At 39.2% G+C, this 20,927-nt stretch overlaps 2 protein-coding genes across 2 annotated transcripts in view; one reads left to right on the top strand and one right to left on the bottom strand.

Annotated features, from left to right (window-relative positions):
• The window catches only part of LOC115226349 (zinc finger protein 91-like), a 49,739-nt gene that overhangs the window by 15,730 nt on the left and 13,082 nt on the right, over window positions 1-20,927 (top strand). The window contains exon 4 of the mRNA XM_036515140.1: window positions 14,218-14,306. Within this exon, the coding sequence (XP_036371033.1) occupies window positions 14,218-14,306 (89 nt within the window). The remainder of the gene's footprint in view (window positions 1-14,217; window positions 14,307-20,927) is intronic.
• On the bottom strand, window positions 5,174-7,840 carry LOC118768549 (zinc finger protein 22-like). The gene is made up of 3 exons (XM_036515315.1): window positions 7,647-7,840; window positions 6,636-7,069; window positions 5,174-5,795 (listed from the first exon to the last, which is right to left on the bottom strand). The coding sequence occupies exons 2-3, from the start codon at window positions 6,812-6,814 to the stop codon at window positions 5,486-5,488; spliced, it is 489 nt and encodes a 162-aa protein (XP_036371208.1). The 5' UTR covers window positions 6,815-7,069; window positions 7,647-7,840; the 3' UTR covers window positions 5,174-5,485.

Here is a 20,927-nt window from a genome sequence, read left to right as displayed (position 1 = left end):
AATATAACATCAGTCTCAGATCAAAACTCTTGCACATTTCAAAATCTGGAACAAATTGCTTTTATTAAATGTGACAAAGGTGTTTTATCTCACCAATGCAGATGTTTTTGGTGTGATATAAACTATAGTTTTGGGAGGCTGTTGTTACAAATATTTCTTCTTTCCCTTGTGAATACATTTATTATTGATTTTTAATAGAAAGAATTATAACTAGGCTGTATCTCTGCAACCTGTAAGCGGTTACTAACTGGTATGGCATCAAGAAAGGGCAGCCTGCTGTGATTGACAACCTAAAAAAGGGAGCCACAATGATTGGCTTAGTTATTGCCATGGCCTCCAAGTCCACTCGCCTAACACCCAAATTTAGGTGGAGTTTAAAATGTATGTTATGAATTTTCCCATTGATAAAGACATACTGCCATATAAATTCATCCATGTCTATTTAAGACAATATTTTGAGAAGATGACTTTTTCCAGATTTGATGGTCATATGGCAATTTTCTTATCTCTTTTATCATGTCTTAAGGAAAACTCAATTCTTTAAAGTTTCTTACTTCTTTCCACAATTTTTCTTTTCAAATCACACACATATATATAAAATAAAATCAAAAACAACACAAAGGATGTCGCAGTACACATGTTTCAAGCGTTATAAATGACCTGTTCTTACATCAGTGTATAATAGATATAAAAGATGGTTTAAAGCTCTCTTCAGCCGGTTATTCCAAAGAGTTACATCATACTATGAAGAGTACATGTAGTATTATCCATAATAATAGGTATATCATATCTACCTGAGAAAGTGTATTTGTAAAATTTCACAACCAAATAGGGTATCATTGGATTTCAAAAATCTGTCCATACTGTATCACCAGTCAACAGTGATATATTTGATGTATGCCCTCTCAACTCTGCCACTAGCTGGCATATACAGGTACTTTTTGTTATAGTTTATTCCTTACAAATATTTCTACTGAGTATTTCTGTTTAACAACACTTTAACAAATTTGTTCAATCCATACAGAAGCTCCTCTTAAAGACAGGAATTCTACCATAGATTTATAGAAACAGTGTTATATGTCTGTTCTGTATAATATTTTCTTTTAGTTTTTATAAAACAAAATATTGAGGACATATTTTCAGTTATGCCAATGTCATCTGATATTCTGAAATAACGAAGGAAGATCTATTACATTTCTAAAGAAAAAAAAGCATTTACCTGAACTACTGAACTTTTTCATTTATCAAAGTTCAGATCACAGAAACTTGTGTGAATCATACATATTTGTTAACTACAGCTACACTTCCATATTGTGTAACATTATATATGCCAGGATGAGTGGAAAGTTTTTTTGTATTTCAAGTTATGATTAGTAGTTCTAACAAAGTTCATGCAAAAAACATTTATCAAAATATATCCCATGTTCTATTGTCTGTTGTACCAGAAACTCAGCTCCACACTTGGCATGTAATCTGATGATGCAAGAGCTGGGCTTCCAGCCCCTCAAATTTGCACCTAACTTGTATGTTAGGGGTTGTCATGTAGGAGTGCAGGTCTTCAATTGACCAATGCCAAGCAGCAGGCTTTCAAAGCATCTTATACTGCAGTTGAGCATAAAGGTTAGTGTACACAGCAGGGCCATCTGGGACAAGCTCAAAGTGCAACATCCCCCTCAACCTGTTCAAACCACTCTTATTTGACAACAGGTTCTGAAGCCTGGCTGGAATGAAGTGACTCATTTCTTGTATTAGGAGTATGAAAATAGATTCATTTTCCATCCCCAGTTACAATTTAATTCCAAAAACAAGCATCTCAAGAATTTACCAGTAGTTCGTTAGCAAATGTTCACAGGTTGAGCCTGGTCATTGGTCAGTTCATAAGGAACTTCTTGAGAGCCTCTGTTCACAAGGCTGAACTTATGGGGGTGTCAGCTAATAGTTCTTTGTGAAGAATTAACTTCTGCTAACAATACATATTGGTTGCTTGTGCTTCAATGTTGAACCATTTCAAGCAAGGTCTCATCTTCCACAACAGATCTCCTTGACCTTAGTTTGTATTTGAGGCTGGTGTCACCTTTCTTGAAACACCTGTGCCAGTTTTGTGCCACATGTTCATTGACAGTTCCTGGGCCGTCCACATCGTGAATTTCTTTTACTGCTGCCCCTTACACTCACTCCTTTTTCTGTAGGTACTGTAAAATGGTTCTAATTGCAATTTTTTCACCACTCGTTATTGAAGTTCTAAATCAATGAACAATTCAGCAATGATTGGACAAGTTATATCAAATTAATATGACATAGAGATACAAGTTGCCAAAAATATCAGTGAAAATCTGAAAAGACTTTTGACTCTGCCTGGTATTAAACCAGAGAATATAATGGACAGCAGCATTCTTCTCTCTCCAGAAATATAATTTGAATTTGTTGCTCAGCTCCAAGTCAACTCTGAATGAGCAGACGTATTAAAAACATTCCATTCATGAACATTGTCTTTGTAAGATTGTATGTCTAGGGCTACAGATTCAAAATTGATGCTCAGTTTTTAAGAGGCAAAGGTAAAATTTGAAACATGTGGCTGTTATTTCTTGTAGGTCCAGTGACTACATTGTGAGAGCTGTGATAAAAACCAGGCTGTTTTCATAGGTTCTACAGTTTTTATTACAATTCAAAACTAAACGAAGAAAAGACAAGTGTAGGAAAGAAAAAAACATTAACAAAATATATGAGAGACGTGTCTGTTCTGAAGTTTGCTACCCAGATGTAATTTTAGGTTCAGTCCAAAGATACAGCACCTTGAGCAAATGCTTTCTACTAAAGCAACATCATCGTTTAACGTCCGTTTTCCGTGCTAGCATGGGTTGGACGGTTCGACCGGGGTCTGGGAAGCCAGAAGGCTGCACCAGGCTCCAGTCTGATCTGGCAGTGTTTCTACAGCTGGATGCCCTTCCTAACGCCTTCATCGTTTAACATCCGTTTTCTGCGCTAGCACGGGTTGGACGGTTCGACTGGGGTCTGGGAAGCCAGAAGGCTGCACCAGGCTCCAGTCTGATCTGGCAGTGTTTCTACAGCTGGATGCCCTTCCTAACGCCTTCATCGTTTAACATCCGTTTTCTGCGCTAGCACGGGTTGGACGGTTCGACCGGGGTCTGGGAAGCCAGGAGGCTGCACCAGGCTCCAGTCTGATCTGGCAGTGTTTCTACAGCTGGATGCCCTTCCTAACGCCTTCATCGTTTAACATCCATTTTCTGCGCTAGCACGGGTTAGACGGTTCGACCGGGGTCTGGGAAGCCAGGAGGCTGCACCAGGCTCCAGTCTGATCTGGCAGTGTTTCTACAGCTGGATGCCCTTCCTAACGCCTTCATCGTTTAACGTCCGTTTTCCGCGCTAGCACGGTTGGACGGTTCGACCGGGGTCTGGGAAGCCAGGAGGCTGCACCAGGCTCCAGTCTGATCTGGCAGTGTTTCTACAGCTGGATGCCCTTCCTAACGCCTTCATCGTTTAACATCCATTTTCTGCGCTAGCACGGGTTAGACGGTTCGACCGGGGTCTGGGAAGCCAGAAGGCTGCACCAGGCTCCAGTCTGATCTGGCAGTGTTTCTACAGCTGGATGCCCTTCCTAACGCCTTCATCGTTTAACATCCGTTTTCTGCGCTAGCATGGGTTGTACGGTTCGACTGGGGTCTGGGAAGCCAGAAGGCTGCACCAGGCTCCAGTCTGATCTGGCAGTGTTTCTACAGCTGGATGCTCATGTTTATCATTTAATTTTTATGAAATCAATTATTTAATGCTAATTGCAACATCTTTGAGTGTGTGTGTATCAAACTGATATTCATTTGAATTGAAATGTGATGACGATGCCCTGTATTTTATTTGTGTTTACCAATCCTGGTAGATGAAATTTTGGAATAAAAGTCCCATACCTCAAAGGCAAGTAAAGAATTGCGTAGTTTGTTTTGTTTTCTTTTTCCTTATTCTTGTGCAGTGAAAATTACAATTGTTAATTTTTTTAATTTTTTTTTTTTTACATTTTTGTGCTCCTCTCACCCCACTTGCATGCCCTTTTCCTTTCCCTTAATGTAAGGACCTCTACAGAAACTGCTTTATGTACCCCTACACATGGATCCCTGACTAATATCACTTTGCCACATTACTGTATATTTGTCCCTTATTAACTTTTAAATGCTTCATCATCATCTTCATCATTGTTTAGTGTCCGTTTTCCATGCTAGCATGGGTTGGACGGTTCTACTGGGGTCTGTGAAGCCAGAAGGCTTCATCAGGCCCAGTCAAATCTGGCAGTGTTTCTACGGCTGGATGCCCTTCCTAACGCCAACCACTCCGAGAGTGTAGTGGGTGCTTTTTACGTGCCACCCGCACAGGTGCCAGACAGAGCTGGCAAATGGCCACGAACGGATGGTGCTTTTTATGTGCCACCGGCATGGGGGTCAGGCGAGGCTGGCAACGGACACGAACGGATGGTGCTTTTTACGTGCCACCGGCACGAGGCCAGTCGGGGCGGCGCTGAAAACGGTCTCACTCATTAAATATTTTAAGAATAACATAATTTATGCTTTTTTCTACATGTAGGAAGGCAGTAAAGTTGTGGAACATGTACAAAACAGAAGGGACTGCATAGAAATGACATGAGGCATTACTACAGTTTAGTGCCCCACATTACACTGATTCTTAATAACTTTCCGAAAAAGATATTCTTGTTAATTAAACTTTGCAGAGATGAATTTTTGAGGGATGACATTATGATTATCTTCATGAAAAAATTAGGACAACTTTTTTGGTGGGGATACTGAATGATGGTGATGCCATATCTTATCAGGGAAGCAAGTAATACTTCCTTTTATAATTTCTGTATTTATAGTTAACACAATAACTGCACAGTGATATTATCACTGACCTCTAAGAATACATTTTGCAACTATTTACCTCCAACGACAAAGTAAACAAATCTTTTCTCATTTCCACAAATACTCACAAGAAATATTTAAGTCATGATGAACAAAGCCTATAAGCATATTCACTAGTTGTTAGATGTCAATTAATTCTTTTTCTGAAGTTATCAATGCTTATGATCCCTGAAAATATTTTCTTATTTAACACTGAGAAGGCAACAGATTGATTTCAAAACATTTTCACATGAAAATTCTTGTAACACAAATTCAAAACCCAGAAGAAATTGCTTTTATTAAAAATATTACAGGGGTATGTCATCTCACCAATGTAGACATGATTGTAGTGATATAAAATATAGTGTTGGGAGGCTGTTATCCAACTCCTTACTTGTGCAAAAACATTTGTGGTTATAGATGTTTTCATTTTTGTTTTCCATAAAAAAAACTTTGAGAGTAAACCATATTCTGGCATACAGTAAGAGGTAAGTAAAGGGGTTGGCATCTGCAAATGTCAAACAGCTTAAAAACTGGAAGACACATTGAGTGGATTTGTTATTGGCAAGGCTAAATGTACCAAGTTACCCTTGTACATGAGTAGATATATGTTTATTTAACTTACGATTTTCAGAGAAAGATTTCCCACAGATATCACAATGATATGGCTTCTCCCCTGTATGAATACGTTGGTGTTTAGTTAAATCACTACTTTGAGAGAATAATATACCACAGATGCCACACTCATATGGCTTTTCCCCTGTATGAATACGTTTGTGAGAAGTTAAGTTACTACTTGCAGAGAACGATCTACCACAAATATCACAATGATGTGGTTTTTCACCTGTGTGAATACGTTTATGACAAGTTAAGTTATAACTTTGAGAGAATGATCTATCACAGATATCACAATGAAATGGTTTCTCTCCTGAATGAACACGTTTGTGTTTAGTAAAGTCACTACTCCCAGAGAATGATTTACCACAAATATTACAATGAAATGGTTTCTCTCCTGTATGACTACGAATGTGTCTAGTTAATGTACCAAATTTGGAGAATGATTTACCACAGATATCACAGAGATATTGCCTTTCCCCGGTATGAAAACTTTTGTGCTCAGCCAAGTAACTACTTACAGAGAATGATTTACCACAGACATCACAATGATATGGTTTCTCTCCTGTATGAACAAGTTTGTGTCTTGTTAAGTCACTATTTGCAGAGAATGATTTGTCACAGACATCACAGTGAAATGGCTTCTCTCCTGTATGAATATGTTTGTGTCTAGTTAAGTGACTACTAACAGAGAATGATTTATCACAGATATCACAATGATATGCCTTCTCTCCTGTATGAATACGCATGTGTCTTGTTAAGATACTACTTTCAGAATATGATTTACCACAGATATCACAGCTATATGGTTTTTCTCCCGAATGAATGCGTTTGTGAGATGTCAAGTGATAACTTCGAGAGAATGATTTACCACAGATATCACAGTGATATGGCTTTTCTCCTGTATGAGTACGCTTGTGTGTAGTTAAGACAGCACTCTGAGAGAAAGATTTACCACAGATATCACAATGATATGGCTTCTCCCCAGTATGAATACGAATGTGCTTATTTAAGTCAATATTTTGAGAAAATGATTTGTCACAGATATTACAGCGATATGGTTTCTCTCCTGTATGAATACGTATGTGTATTGTTAGGGCAGTACTTCCAGAGAAAGATTTACCACAGATATCACAATGATATGGCTTCTCTCCTGTATGAATACGTTTGTGTTTAGTCAAGTTACCTTTTAGAGAGAATGACTTTTCACAGATATCACAGCCATAGGACAAATTACTTGTTTCTTTTACCGTGTCTTCAGGTAAAATCAATCCTTTGAGTTTCTCACATCTCTCCATTATTTTTCTCCTCAAATCACTGTATATATATATATATATTTATCCAAGTTTAATTTGCATGCAAATGCATCTTCTCAAGACTCCTGTCAGATATGTATGGAAATTTTAGCAATAATCTCAGGCCATAGCAAATATTTTACCTGAATTCTATCATAGGTTTATAGAAACAGTATTATGTATCTGTTCTCTATTATAATGTCTTAAATGATAAATACTGAGGATATATCTTGTGTTATCCCACTGTCATCTGATATTCTGAAATAATAAAAAAAATAACAGTTTAAGATAAAAAGCTGCTTTAAAAATACAGATTCAACAGTGGAAAATTTACATCATTTCTATAGACGTAAACTTTAGAAATAAAAATTTACCTCAACAGCTGAACTTGTTAGTTTACATCACAGAATATCGTGTGAAGCTTACAAATTTGTAAACCACAGCTACACTTTCAAATTGTGTAACAGTTTTTAGATCAAACAACAGAATAATGGACAATGACATTCTTCTCTCTTTTGACATTTAAATTCAAGTTTAGTTCCAGGCCGTCTGTGATTGAGCAGACGTAAGACTGAAGACATTCTGACCATGAACATCCTGTCTTTCTTTCTCGTACAAATCAGAGACTTCTTTCTTCCACAGCTAGAAACAGCAGCTAAATCTCGCACAAAGCATAGACGTCTCGCTTTCATAGCAAGAAATAGTACCTAAATCTAGCACAAATCGCGGACACTTCTCATCAATAAACGATAGGCGAAACAAAGAGTCGACACGTCAAAAGCCGAAACGTCTACAGAAGTAAAAAGACTGAATATTTTCGTTGTTTAATACTTACGGAAATGTTTTATAAAGGACAGTGTTGTTACAAGCGAGCCTGGTAGGTGAACAATATATTACAAGTGTGTATTATAAATGCATTCATAAACTCAAGCACCTGACATATGTAATTTGATGCCAAAATGGAATCAGAATTTTAAAGTACGCATGCGCATTTGTTGAACTATATGTTTTCAGTAAGCTAACGATTGTTATCTCCCTTTATGTTTCATGTGTACTCTTTTACTTGTTTCAGTCATTTGACTGCGGCCATGCTGGAGCACCACCTTTAGTCGAGCAAATCGACCCCCGGGACTTATTCTTTGTAAGCCCAGTACTTATTCTATCGGTCTCTTTTGCCGAACCGCTTAGTGAAGGAACGTAAACACACCAGCATCGGTTGTCAAGCAATGCTAGGGGGACAAACGCAGACACACAAACACACACACACACACACACATATATATATATATATATATAATATATATATATATATATATATATATATATATATTTACATATATACGACAGGCTTCTTTCAGTTTCCGTCTACCAAACCCACTCACAAGGCATTGGTCGGCCCGGGGCTATAGCAGAAGACACTTGCCCAAGATGCCACGCAGTGGGACTGAACCCGGAACCATGTGTTTGGTTAGCAAGCTACTTACCACACAGCCACTCCTGTTTCATGTTTTCATTTATGTTATCTTGTTTTATTGTGTCCGTACCCACATAGCACCTCCGGGGTTTACCCGCAGAAGACAGTTTGGCCGTGTGAATAACACATACACGTCAATACACGGAGAAAGAGTTTCGGATCTGGACTCTGTCGAATTTTCTCTGTTTTGACTTGAATTTTTCCAGCTTGGTTTTCACCACGGTTTTATTCTTTGTAAGCCTAGCACTTATTCTATCGGTTGCTTTTTGCCGAACCTCCAGGTTACAGGCGGTGGGGGTGGGGTAAACACCAACATCGGTTGCCAAGTGATAGTGGTGGGGACAAACACGCAGATACATGTATGTATGTATGTATTCATGTATGTATGTATGTATGCATGTATGTATGCATGCATGTATGTATGCATGCATGTATGTATGTATGCATGTATGTATGTATGCATGTATGTATTCATGTATGTATGTATGCATGTATGTATGCATGTATGTATGTATGTATATATGTATGCATGTATGTATGCATGTATATATTATGTATGTATGTATGTTTGTATGCATGTTTGTATGCATGTATGTATGCATGTATGTATGTATGCATGTATGTATGTATGTATGTATGTATGTATGTATGTATGTATGTATGTATGTATGTATGTATGTAAGGTGCCAGACAGTGGAAGTGAACCTGGAACCATGTGGTTGGGAAGCAAGCTTCTAACCACACGGCTAAAAGGAGCTGAGTCTCTATTCCCTGGAGAGAAGACGAGAGAGATAATGCGGTGATATATATTTGGGAAATCTTGGAGGGTTTAGCTCCCACTTTTAGAATTGACAGCTATACCAATCCTCGAACTGGATGGCACTGCATCATACCAAAGATCCCGTCTTCCCCATTTAAAATAAAGCCACCATATTGCAATAGTCTGGGTTTCAAGGGCCTGCAATTGCTCGACATCTTGCCAGGCAACCTAGACATACAATGCTAGAGAGAAAGACAGGATGTTCATAGATGGAGTGTCTTTAATCATATTTCTGCCCAGTTAGAGTTGTCTTCAGGCCAAACAACAATATATATGCGGTGATATATATTTGGGAAATCTTGGAGGGTTTAGCTCCCACTTTTAGAATTGACAGCTATACCAATCCTCGAACTGGATGGCACTGCATCATACCAAAGATCCCGTCTTCCCCATTTAAAACAAAGCCACCATATTGCAATAGTCTGGGTTTCAAGGGCCTGCAATTGCTCGACATCTTGCCAGGCAACCTTAGAGATCTACATGGTGTTGATGTGGAAGTTTTCAAGGAATGTCTGGATAGGTTTCTATCAGAGATACCAGATGAACCCACATCGCGGCAGGAGACACAAAGAAGAGCAGCTCCGTCCAACTTGCTACTTCAACAAAAAATAATATCGGAAACAACACCTAGTAACCACATGTGGTGCTCCAGCATGACCTCAGCCCCGGGAAGAAACTAGTAAAAGATAAAAGATATATATTTCTTTACTGCCCACAAGGGGCCAAACAAGGACAGACAAACGGATTAAGTCGATTACATCGACCCCAGTGCGTAACTAGTACTTTATTTATCGATCCCGAAAGGATGAAAGGCAAAGTCGACCTCGGCGGAATTTGAACTTAGAACGTAATGACAGACGAAATACCTATTTCTTTACTACCCACAAGGGGCTAAACATAGAGGGGACAAACAAGGACAGATAAACGGATTAAGTTGATTATATCGACCCCAGTTCGTAACTGCTACTTATTTAATCGACTCCGAAAGGATGAACGGCAAAGTCAACCTCGGCAGAATTTGAACTCAGAACATAATTGTTTCTTTATTACCCACAAGGGGCTAAACATAGAAGGGACAAACAAGGACAGACAAAGGTATTAAGTTGATTACATCGACCCCAGTGCGTAACTAGTACTTTATTTATCGACCCCGAAAGGATGAAAGGCAAAGTCGCCCTCGACGGAATTTGAACTCAGAGTGTAACGGCAGACGAAATACCGCTGAGCATTTCGCCCGGCGCGCTAACGTTTCTGCCATCTCGCCGCCTCTTAAAAGTAGACCAGCCACAGGATGCCGAAACCCGGGATTGAACCAGGGACCTTTAGATCTTCAGTCTAACGTTCTCCCAACTGAGCTATTTCGGCTGGTAGATAAATGATAAAAGATATAGGCGCAGGCGTGGCTGTGTGGTAAGAAGCTCGCTTCCCAAACACATAGATCTGAGTTCAGTCTCACTACGTGGCTCTTTGGGAAAATGTCTTCTATAGTCTCGGGCCCACCAAAGCCTTGTGAAAGAAGCCCGTCTTATATACATATACTAGCAGTATCGCCCGGCGTTGCTCGGGTTTGTAAGGGAAATAACTATATAAGCATTTTTAGAGAGTTATAGCAAAAAAATGCATTAAAAATGGAATAAAAAATGATGGTAATTTTTTTTTAAATCGTTGACTCATCGTAGACATTTTTAGAGAGGTACTTTCCTTATATAATAGCGAAAAAATGCATTAAAATGGAAAAAATGATGGTAATTTTTCTTTTTAATCGTAGACTCATCGTAGACGCGCGCTAATACCCAGAAGGGCTCGATATGAATCACGACTATAAGATACCCGAACTTTGGTTAAACTGCACCGCAAAATGTGGGAGTAGTCAACTTTTATATATATAGATATCTGGCAGAAAGTTTAGCACGCCGGGCGAAATACGTAGCCGTATTTCGTCTGCCGTTACGTTGTGAGTTCAAATTCCGCCGGGGTCGACTTTGCCATTCACCCTTTCGGGGTCGATAAATTAAGTATCAGTTACGCACTGAGGTCGATGTAATCGACTTAATCCGTTTGTCCCCTCTGTGTTTAGCCCCTTGTGGGTAGTAAAGAAACATATCTATATGTGTGTATGTGTTTGTCCCTCCATCACCGCTTGACAACCGACATTGGTGTTTACGTGCCCGTAAACCGGCAGTTCGGCAAAACAGACCGATAGAATAAGTACTAGGCTTTAAAAAAGTAAGCCCTAGGTGAGTATGTGACGGTGCTCCAGCATAGCCGCATTCAAAATAACTCTGAGCACCTTTTCAAACTCCACCCATCTAACACCCGTGGACATATTTACAAAGTAAGAAAACAGCACAGCTCCCATGACTCCAGGAAACATTTTTTCACGCTGAGAGTTGCTGAAGCATGGAACAAACTGCCGGCATCAGTTGTTAGTTGTCGGAACACTGCATCCTTCAAAACTTCCATGCTTCCTGAGATTCGCCAACACTACACTTGATTTTCTCCCTCCATACACACACAAGCATGTATCTGACTCATACATTGTTCGCTTTCCAGACATTTCTACATTACTGCATGTACTTTATATGCACTTTTGACAAGTTGTGGTGCACCTGAGCACTGTATACAATAATTTCATTATTATTTAAATAGCTGAAACAAGTAACAGAAGAAAAGACCACGGCGCAAACCCGTTTCTTGCGTGGCAAGTTAAAGGGAGATAACAAGATTTCGCGAAAAAATATTTTATATAAAAGGTACGCATGCGCATTAAACGCACTTCCATATTCTGTGGCAAAGTACTTCTAACTTCTCGTAATTACCACACTTTTATATAATACATATATTAATAATAATAATAACAAAGCAAGCACTTATAACTACAGTATCCGTTATAAAACGATAACGTAAGTATTGATGAAAATATTCCATGTCTTAATACTATTTGGGCTTTTACCTGTCGACTCTTTGTCTCTTCTACCTTTAAGGAAATAGAGATGTCTATGATTTGTGCGAGATTTGGCTGCTATTTCTAGCTATAGAAGAAAGATGTCTATAATTTGTACGTGATTTGACCTCTATTTCTTGTTACGGTTGAGTGATAGCTATGATTTGGGCAATATTTGGCTGCTATTTCGAGCTAATGATGAGGGATGACTATGGTTTGGGTAATTTTTCAGAGTAATTACCTTCAGAGTAACACCCTCACGATTTTCACCCCGTAAAAAAAAAAAAAACCCGGATTTTTTTGCGTGGAATCAAGTACCCTGAGCTCCTAATATGCTGCAAATCCCTGGGGGTGAGGTGGAAGCCTCAGAAATTTCCCCCACCTCCATTATTTTTTCACCAGCACGATTTTCACTTAAGAAAAAAAAAAAAAAAAAAATGAGTGACTGTGTGGTAAGTAGCTTGCTAGCCAACCACATGGTTCCGGGTTCAGTACCACTGCGTGGCATCTTGGGCAAGTGTCTTCTGCTATAGCCCCAGGCCGACCAATGCCTTGTGAGTGGATTTGGTAGACGGAAACTGAAAGAAGCCTGTCGTATATATGTGTATGTGTGCATGTTTGTGTGTGTTTGTCCCCCTAGCATTGCTTGACAACCGATGCTGGTGTGTTTACGTCCCCGTCACTTAGCGGTTCGGCAAAAAGAGACCGATAGAATAAGTACTGGGCTTACAAAAAGAATAAGTCCCGGGGTTGAAATGCTCGACTAAAGGCGGTGCTCCAGCATGGCCGCAGTCAAATGACTGAAACGAGTAAAAGAGAGAGTATGAATCCGGGACGGATTTCCCTAATCCTAACCCAGAAAAGATCAGTAGGGGTGGAGTTGGGGGTGAAATTTCCGAGGCTTTCACCTCACCCCACTCCGTTTTTCTGACCCCAAAAAGTGTTTTGTAGCATATTAGGATGTCACAGGAATTCATTCAGCGGAAAAAAGAACTCCTAGACATACAATGCTAGAGAGAAAGACAGGATGTTCATGGATGGAGTGTCTTTAATCATATTTCTGCCCAGTTAGAGTTGTCTTCAGGCCAAACAACAATGTCATATTATATGTCTGGAGAAAGAAGAATGTTATTGTCCACTATTTTCTAGTTTAATCTAAATAATATTACACAATGTGAAGGTGTAGCTGTGGTTTACAAACATGTAAGCTACACACAAGATTCTGTGATGTAAATTTTAATACATTAAAAAGTTCAGTTGTTCGGGTAAATGCTTATTTCTAAAGTTTATCTCAATAGAAATGTAACTTTTCCAGTGGTGAATCTTCATTTTTTAAGTAGCCTCTATAACTTACACTGTTGTTTCTTTATTATTTCAGAATATCAGATGACATTGGATAACAGAAGATACCCTCTCTCTCTTTCGGAGAAGCACTGAGCAGCTATACGCACACATACACACACGGCAGTAACTTCCACCTACCGAATTCAATCACAAAGCTCCTGTCGGCTCGGGGCTATAGTGGAAGACACCCACCCAAAGTGCCATGCAGTGGGACTGAACCCGAAACCATGTAGCTAGGAAGCAAACTCCCTAATCACACAGCCATATCCTCGGTATTTATCTTTCAAAAAACTAAAGGAAAATTTTATACTGAACAGATCGATAACATTGTTTCTATAAAGCTGTGGTAGAATTCGTTTACAGTATTTGTTCTGATCTGAGATTATTAGCAAAATTTCTGTGCATCACTGACAAGAATGTCAACAAAACGAGCTTGTGCGCAGATTAAACTTGAGTAAAATTACAAAAGAGTTGTTTGACATAGTCAACCCTGGACAGAAATACAGCTGTAGAAATATTTGTATGGAATAAAATATAAGAACAAAAACAAGAAAAAATATGCACATTGGGATTTGAGAAGAAGACATAATGGAAAAGAGGGAGAAACTTAAAGAATTGACTTCTCCTAAAGACATAATACAAGAGATAGGAAAATTGTCATATAACTGTGATGTCTGTAAAAAGTCCTTCTCTCAGAAAAGTAACCTAACTACACACAAATGTATTCATACAGGAGAGAAGCCTTATCACTGTGATATCTGTGGTAAACCGTTCTCTCAAAATACTGACTTAATTGTACACAAACGTATTCATACAGGAGAGAGGCCATATCATTGTGATATCTGTGGTAAATCATTCTCTCAGAGTGGTAGCTTAACTACACACAAACGTATTCATACAGGAGAGAAGCCATATCGCTGTGATAACTGTGGTAAATCCTTTTCTCAAAGTAATAAATTAATTGCACACAAACGTATTCACACTGGGGAGACACCATATCATTGTGATGTCTGTGGTAAGTCATTCTCTCAAAATAATGACTTAGTTGTACACAAACGTGTTCATACAGGAGAGAAGCCTTATCACTGCGATATCTGTGGTAAATCGTTCTCTAAATGCAATAATTTAAATACTCATAAACGTATTCATACTGGGGAGACACCATATCATTGTGATCTCTGTGATAAATCATTTTCTAAAAGTAGTCACTTAACTGCACATAAACGTATTCATACTGGAGAGAAGCCATATCACTGTGATATCTGTGGTACATCATTTTCCCAGAGTGGTCACTTAATTACACACAAGCGTATTCATACAGGAGAAAAGCCATATCAGTGTGATATCTGTAGGAAATCATTCTCTCAAAATAGTCATTTAACTATACATGAACGTTTTCACACAGGTGAGAAGCCATTTCACTGTGATATCTGTGGCAAATCATTCTCCAACAGTAGTGATGTAACTAAACACAAACGAATTCATACAGGAGAGAAGCCATATCACTGTGATATCTGTGATAAATTGTTCTCTGAGAGTAGTACCTTGACTTCACATAAACGTACTCATGCAAGAGAGGTCTATCATTGTGATGTCTGTGCTAAATTATTCTCTGATAGTCATGCATTGACTTTACACAAACGTACTCACACAGGAGAGAAAACACACTGCTGTGATATCTGTAATAAATCATTCTCTCAAAATAGTAACTTAATTAAACACAAGCGTATTCATACAGGAGAGAAACCATATCACTGTGACATCTGTGGCAAATCCTTCTCTCAAAATAGTTCCTTAACTCCACACAAACGTACTCATACAGGAGAGAAGCCATATCACTGTGATGTCTGTGAAAAATCCTTCTCTAATAGTAGTCACTTAACTAAACACAAATGTATTCATACAGGAGAGAAAGGATAGTTTGTATGGCTCTGGGGTTTCTTTTTTCTTTCACTTTTGGATATTCCTGTGTTTAATGTAATGGAAATTATGACTGAAAATAATGTATTTCCAAAAATTCCTTTTTTTCTTTATTTTGCCTTTTACACTCTTTTGGCCACCCCCACCTCCATGCTCATTTCATTTCCTGTGATGGGGGGGACTTCTGTACTGAAACCCCTCATCCAGGCAACCCTACACATAAGTGTTTCTTGAATATTATTTCCCCAATTTTCTGTATATTTATTCTTTATAAACTTTTTAATATCTCACTCATTAAATATGTTAACAATAGCATAAGTTGTGGCTTTTTCATATACATGGATACAGGAAAGTTGTTGAACAAGAACATAAAGAATGATCTCTAATACAAAACGTTAGAGATCACAAAGGAACAACATGAGGCATAAATATAGTGTCCCACACCACAGACTGATTCATTATAATCTTCTGAAGAATATTTTTTTTTAATTGTTGTATTTGGGTATGGTCATGTTGCCAGTTTAGCCAATCTCTTCTCATACATAAAAGGTACGCCTACTTAGCATAAATAATCCACATTTAAATACAAATCCAAAACCAAGGAAAACAAACGAGCAAAGAGAAGTAAAAAAAAAACGGGAAAAAACCAGCACTAAATGCATCAGGGGGCTGCATAGGACATGGTTCAGTGGAACCTACTGAAGCAACCCAACACATTACTGTGGGTGATAGCAAGGCTACAGCATTGAACAATTAAGTGCCCTCATGGACATCATCTGGCACTTTAGTATGGCTAATGATTACACAAACTTCATTGTTAGTGGCCCAGCTCCGCCAAACGTCTGTGTACCTTTTATGTATCAGAATAAGTGGAGGCCCAGTGGCTAGGGCAGCGGACTCGCGGTTTTGATCCCCAGACCAGGCGTTGTGAGTGTTTATTGAGCGAAAACACCTAAAGCTCCACGAGGCTCCGGCAGGGGATGGTGGTGATCCCTGCTGTACTCTTTCACCACAACTTTCTCACTCTTTCTTCCTGTTTCTGTTGTACCTGTATTTCAAAGGGCCGGTCTTGTCACTCTCTGTGTCACATTGAATATCCCCGAGAACTACGTTAAGGGTGCACGTGTCTGTGGAGTGCTCAGCCACTTACACGTTAATTTCACGAGCAGGCTGTTCCGTTGGTCAGATCAACCGGAACCCTCATCGTCGTAACCGACGGAGTGCTTCCCCCATCAGAATAAAAAAAATAATTATATATCCGAGATTACTATATTTAAAAAAAAAATAAATGTTGCTAATATAAGTTTACATTCGCTTAGATTACAGTTGTCTTTATAAAATTGAGAAAAGATGTTTTGGAAGGGATTCTGATTTTCCTCAATCCCACGCTAGTTTTGTTAGCACTAACTCCTCTCATGCTGGTGTCACGTAAAAAAACACCCGGGACACTCTGTAAAGTTGTTGACATTAGGAAGAGCATCCAGACAAACCTAAAAACAGATTATGGAATCCTGATGCAGTCCCTGTCAAAACGTCTAACCCATGCCAGTATAGAAAACGGACGCTAAATGCTATTACTGAACTTCGGGAAACCTGCCGGCTGTTTGATTATCTGTGAATCTTGCGGACACACTTGACAAATTGACTACGTTCTCGCTAGAAAACAGGACAGGCAGATGCTTAGATAATATAAAGTCCTTCCCCAGTGAATTACTGTTTGCTGTTTACTGTTTTACATGCTGGAGCACCGCCTTTAGTCGAGCAAATCGACCCCGGGACTTATTCTTTGTAAGCCCAGTACTTATTCCATCGGTCTCTTTTGCCGAACCGCTAAGTGACGGGGACGTAAACACACCAGCATTGGTTGTCAAGCAATGCTAGGGGGACAAACAGACACACAAACACACACACACATACATATATATACATATATACGACAGGCTTCTTTCAGTTTCCATCTACCAAATCCACTCATAAGGCTTTGGTCGGCCTGAGGCTATAGTAGAAGACACTTGCCCAAGGTGCCACGCAGTGGGACTGAACCCAGAACCCAGAACACACAGCCACTCCTGCGCCTTATGTACTTCCTAATATAGATTAGTATTTAGTGACATGAAACTTCAAGATTTATGTAAGTCTGGAGTTATTATGTAGTATGGGGAACATTACGGCAAGTAACTGTCTCCTTTGCATTCCAAGAGAGCACGATCTGTGTATGGCTGGTTCCTGTCACAAGCAGTAAACTTAGTCGTACATGGGACATAACTCCCTATCTGTGAAGGAGTATAGAGCAATAATTTAGCTTGTAGCTTCGTAGGTGTAACAATATGAGTATCTCTGATGATTAATGATTTAGTAGTTGCCAATTCTGAAAAAAGAGAAATGTGTCTAAAGAGTTGTTCTGCTGGCCTTTCTGAAAGGGTACCATTTAGTATATCGTAGCTAGGTTTCATCATTATTAATGCCCCCTTTTTAGCATTGCAAGCACGAACCCATCTGGTAGGTCATTAGCAATGATGGTGTTGATATAGTATTCACTACCATCCTCAATTCGAAATTCCTCCTTATCTCTATCCGAGAAGTTGGTGAGGGGTAATGGGTGGTGGCTTTGGCAGTCACGGGTATTGGAACACCTCAGGCTCATAATTAACAACAAAGTCATATCCTTGTAAGTGTATTGGTGATTGTTAATCCGAACCATTACATATTGGTTCGTTATTGAAGGAAAGCAGTGACCGATGGTCCGTGCTAACAGTAAATTATATCCTGTAAAGGAACATTTCGTTAGACAGAACTGTCATGATGACAAAACTCTCCTTGCTCAACTCTTGTAAGCTCACTTGAATATGCAACTGTTGGCACCAGGAATATCAGCTGACAATAGACACCTCTAACCCTTGCCCCATCGAAACGTAGACGTTAAAATCATCGGCGATCTTTCGTCTCAAGTAGACCTTTCCGTCGATTTCCGTAAAAAAAAATTTTTTTTTTACATATGGACTTGCGGGAACTTTTAAAGTAATATACATACATATACACATACACCGAGTAAAAAATTTCAGTTATCTCTTTCTTTCACACATTACTCTGTCTCTTCACACACACTAACAGAAGCACTTCACTTACACAACATACTGTCTGTCTCCCACACCCCATCAAACACACACACACACACATGTACATCAATGCTTCACATGCACGGTAACTTCAAAAGAACTTCCCTCGTCATACAATCGCTTTCTCTTAGTCTCTTTCGCTCTCATTACTTCAAAAGTTCCCGCAAGCCCATATGTAAAAAAAAAAAATTTTTTTTTTACATATGGACTTGCGGGAACTTTTAAAGTAATATACATACATATACACATACACCGAGTAAAAAATTTCAGTTATCTCTTTCTTTCACACATTACTCTGTCTCTTCACACACACTAACAGAAGCACTTCACTTACACAACATACTGTCTGTCTCCCACACCCCATCAAACACACACACACACACATGTACATCAATGCTTCACATGCACGGTAACTTCAAAAGAACTTCCCTCGTCATACAATCGCTTTCTCTTAGTCTCTTTCGCTCTCATTACTTCAAAAGTTCCCGCAAGCCCATATGTAAAAAAAAAAAATTTTTTTTACGGAAATCGACGGAAAGGTCTACTAGAGACGAAAGATCGCCAAATCATCGTTTCTAGAGATCATTATTAAAGGAATGAGAACTAATTCTTCTTTCAGAATTGGGTGTGAAACCAGGATGATTTTGAGGATTATAGTCAGTGTCATTATTAGGAATTACATTAACATAAAATATCTAAAAATCGCGCAAGAACATTTTTTTATACAGGAGTGGCTGAGTGGTAAGTAGCTTGCTAACCAACCACATGGTTCCAGGTTCAGTCCCACTGCATGGCAACTTGGGCAAGTGTCTTCTGCTATAGCCCCGGGCCGACCAATGCCTTGTGAGTGGATTTGGTAGACGGAAACTGAAAGAAGCCTGTCGTATATATGTGTATGTGTGCGTGTTTGTGTGTGTGTGTGTTTGTCCCTCTACCATTGCTTGACAACCGATGCTGGTGTGTTTACGTCCCCGTCACTTAGTGGTTCGGCAAAAGAGACGATAGAATAAGTACTGGGCTTACAAAGAATAAGTCCCGGGGGTCGATTTGCTCGACTAAAGGCGGTGCTCCAGCATTGCCGCAGTCAAATGACTGAAACAAGTAAAAGAGTGAAAGAGACAGACTAAGAATTGCTTTAAGCAGAAATGTACCTATTTCTTTACTACCCACAAGGGGCTAAACACAGCGGGGACAAACAAGGACAGACATAGGTATTAAGTCGATTACATCGACCCCAGTGCGTAACTGGTACTTAATTTATCGACCCCGAAAGGATGAAAGGCAAAGTCGACCTCGGCGGAATTTGAACTCACAACGTAACGCAGACGAAAATGTACCGACAAGCATTACCTCCCCTATGTGTTTCATATGATACGCATGCGCCTTAATTGTACTTCCGCATTGGCATTAAAGTATTTCCGTTTCCTTTCTCAGTTTCTATTAATTAACTTCTACAGACACTTTCGATACGTTTCCCTAATTTACACACACACTCTGTAACAATTCTTTCCTGTGCGAAACATTTCCTTCCGTAAGTATGAAACAGTGAAAATATTTAGTCTTTTAATTCTGTAGACGTTCGGTTTTTTGACGTGTCGATTCTTTGTGTCTCTCTCTCATCTTTTATGGATGAGAGATGTCCATGATTTGTTTGAGATTTGGCTGCTATTTCTGCCTGTGGAAGCCACACCCACCACCACTTTTTATCGCTGCCCCGTTAGTTTGTGTGTTTTGGTTCGAAAAATACTCTGAAATAGACTCCAACCACTGAAATGTTCGGAAACCAACACGTATTTCTGCTCAGTTAGAGCAGTGCTTTTCAAACTTTTTACTGGAGCGGAACCCCAAGGAAACATTCCACTGGCTCGAGGAACCCCTGTGCAATAATTTAATAGTCTTATGCACACATATCTGCACAGGAGAATTAAGAATTACAGCCGATTTTAGCAGTTTTGTAACTTCTTGCGGAACCCCTGGACTGTCTGGTGGAACCCTGGTTGAAAACCACTGAGTTAGACACAGTCAGTTAGACCAGTGCTTTTCAATCTTTTTGCTGGAGCGGAACCCCAAGGAAACATTCCACTGCCTCGAGGAACCCCTGTGCAATAATTTATTAGTCTTATGCACATATATCTGCACAGGAGAATTAAGAATTACAGCCGATTTTAGCAGTTTTGTAACTTCTTGCGGAACCCCTGGACTGTACTGGCGAAACCCTCGTTGAAAAACACTGAGTTAGAGATGCCTCAGGGTTAAACAACAATGTCAAATTATAATTTCAGTTGTTCAGGTAAATTTTTATTTCTGTGGAAATGTAAATTTTCCTCATTTGAATCTGTGTTTTTTTAAGTAGCCTCCATATTTTACACTGATCTTTCTTTCTTATTTCAGAATATCAGATGACATTGGATAAGAGAAGATACATCCTCAATATTTATCATCTTTTAAGACTGATAGGAATTGATGTACAAAGCAAATTCTTTGTAAAGAGTGAACTA

The sequence above is a fragment of the Octopus sinensis genome, linkage group LG30, assembly GCF_006345805.1.
Source record: "Octopus sinensis linkage group LG30, ASM634580v1, whole genome shotgun sequence".
NCBI lineage: Eukaryota > Metazoa > Mollusca > Cephalopoda > Octopoda > Octopodidae > Octopus > Octopus sinensis.
The sequence above is the reverse complement of the archived record's forward strand: the minus strand, read 5'-3'. Positions and strand labels throughout refer to the sequence as shown.

Excerpts from the sequence above, each read along its gene's own strand:
- LOC118768549 (XM_036515315.1), bottom strand. The coding sequence starts at position 6,814 with ATGGAGAGATGTGAGAAACTCAAAGGATTGATTTTACCTGAAGACACG. Across the intron at positions 5,796-6,635 it reads CATTGTGATATCTGTGGTAA|ATCATTCTCTCAAAGTTATA; the intron begins ATCTTTCTCTGG and ends TATCTGTGATAG.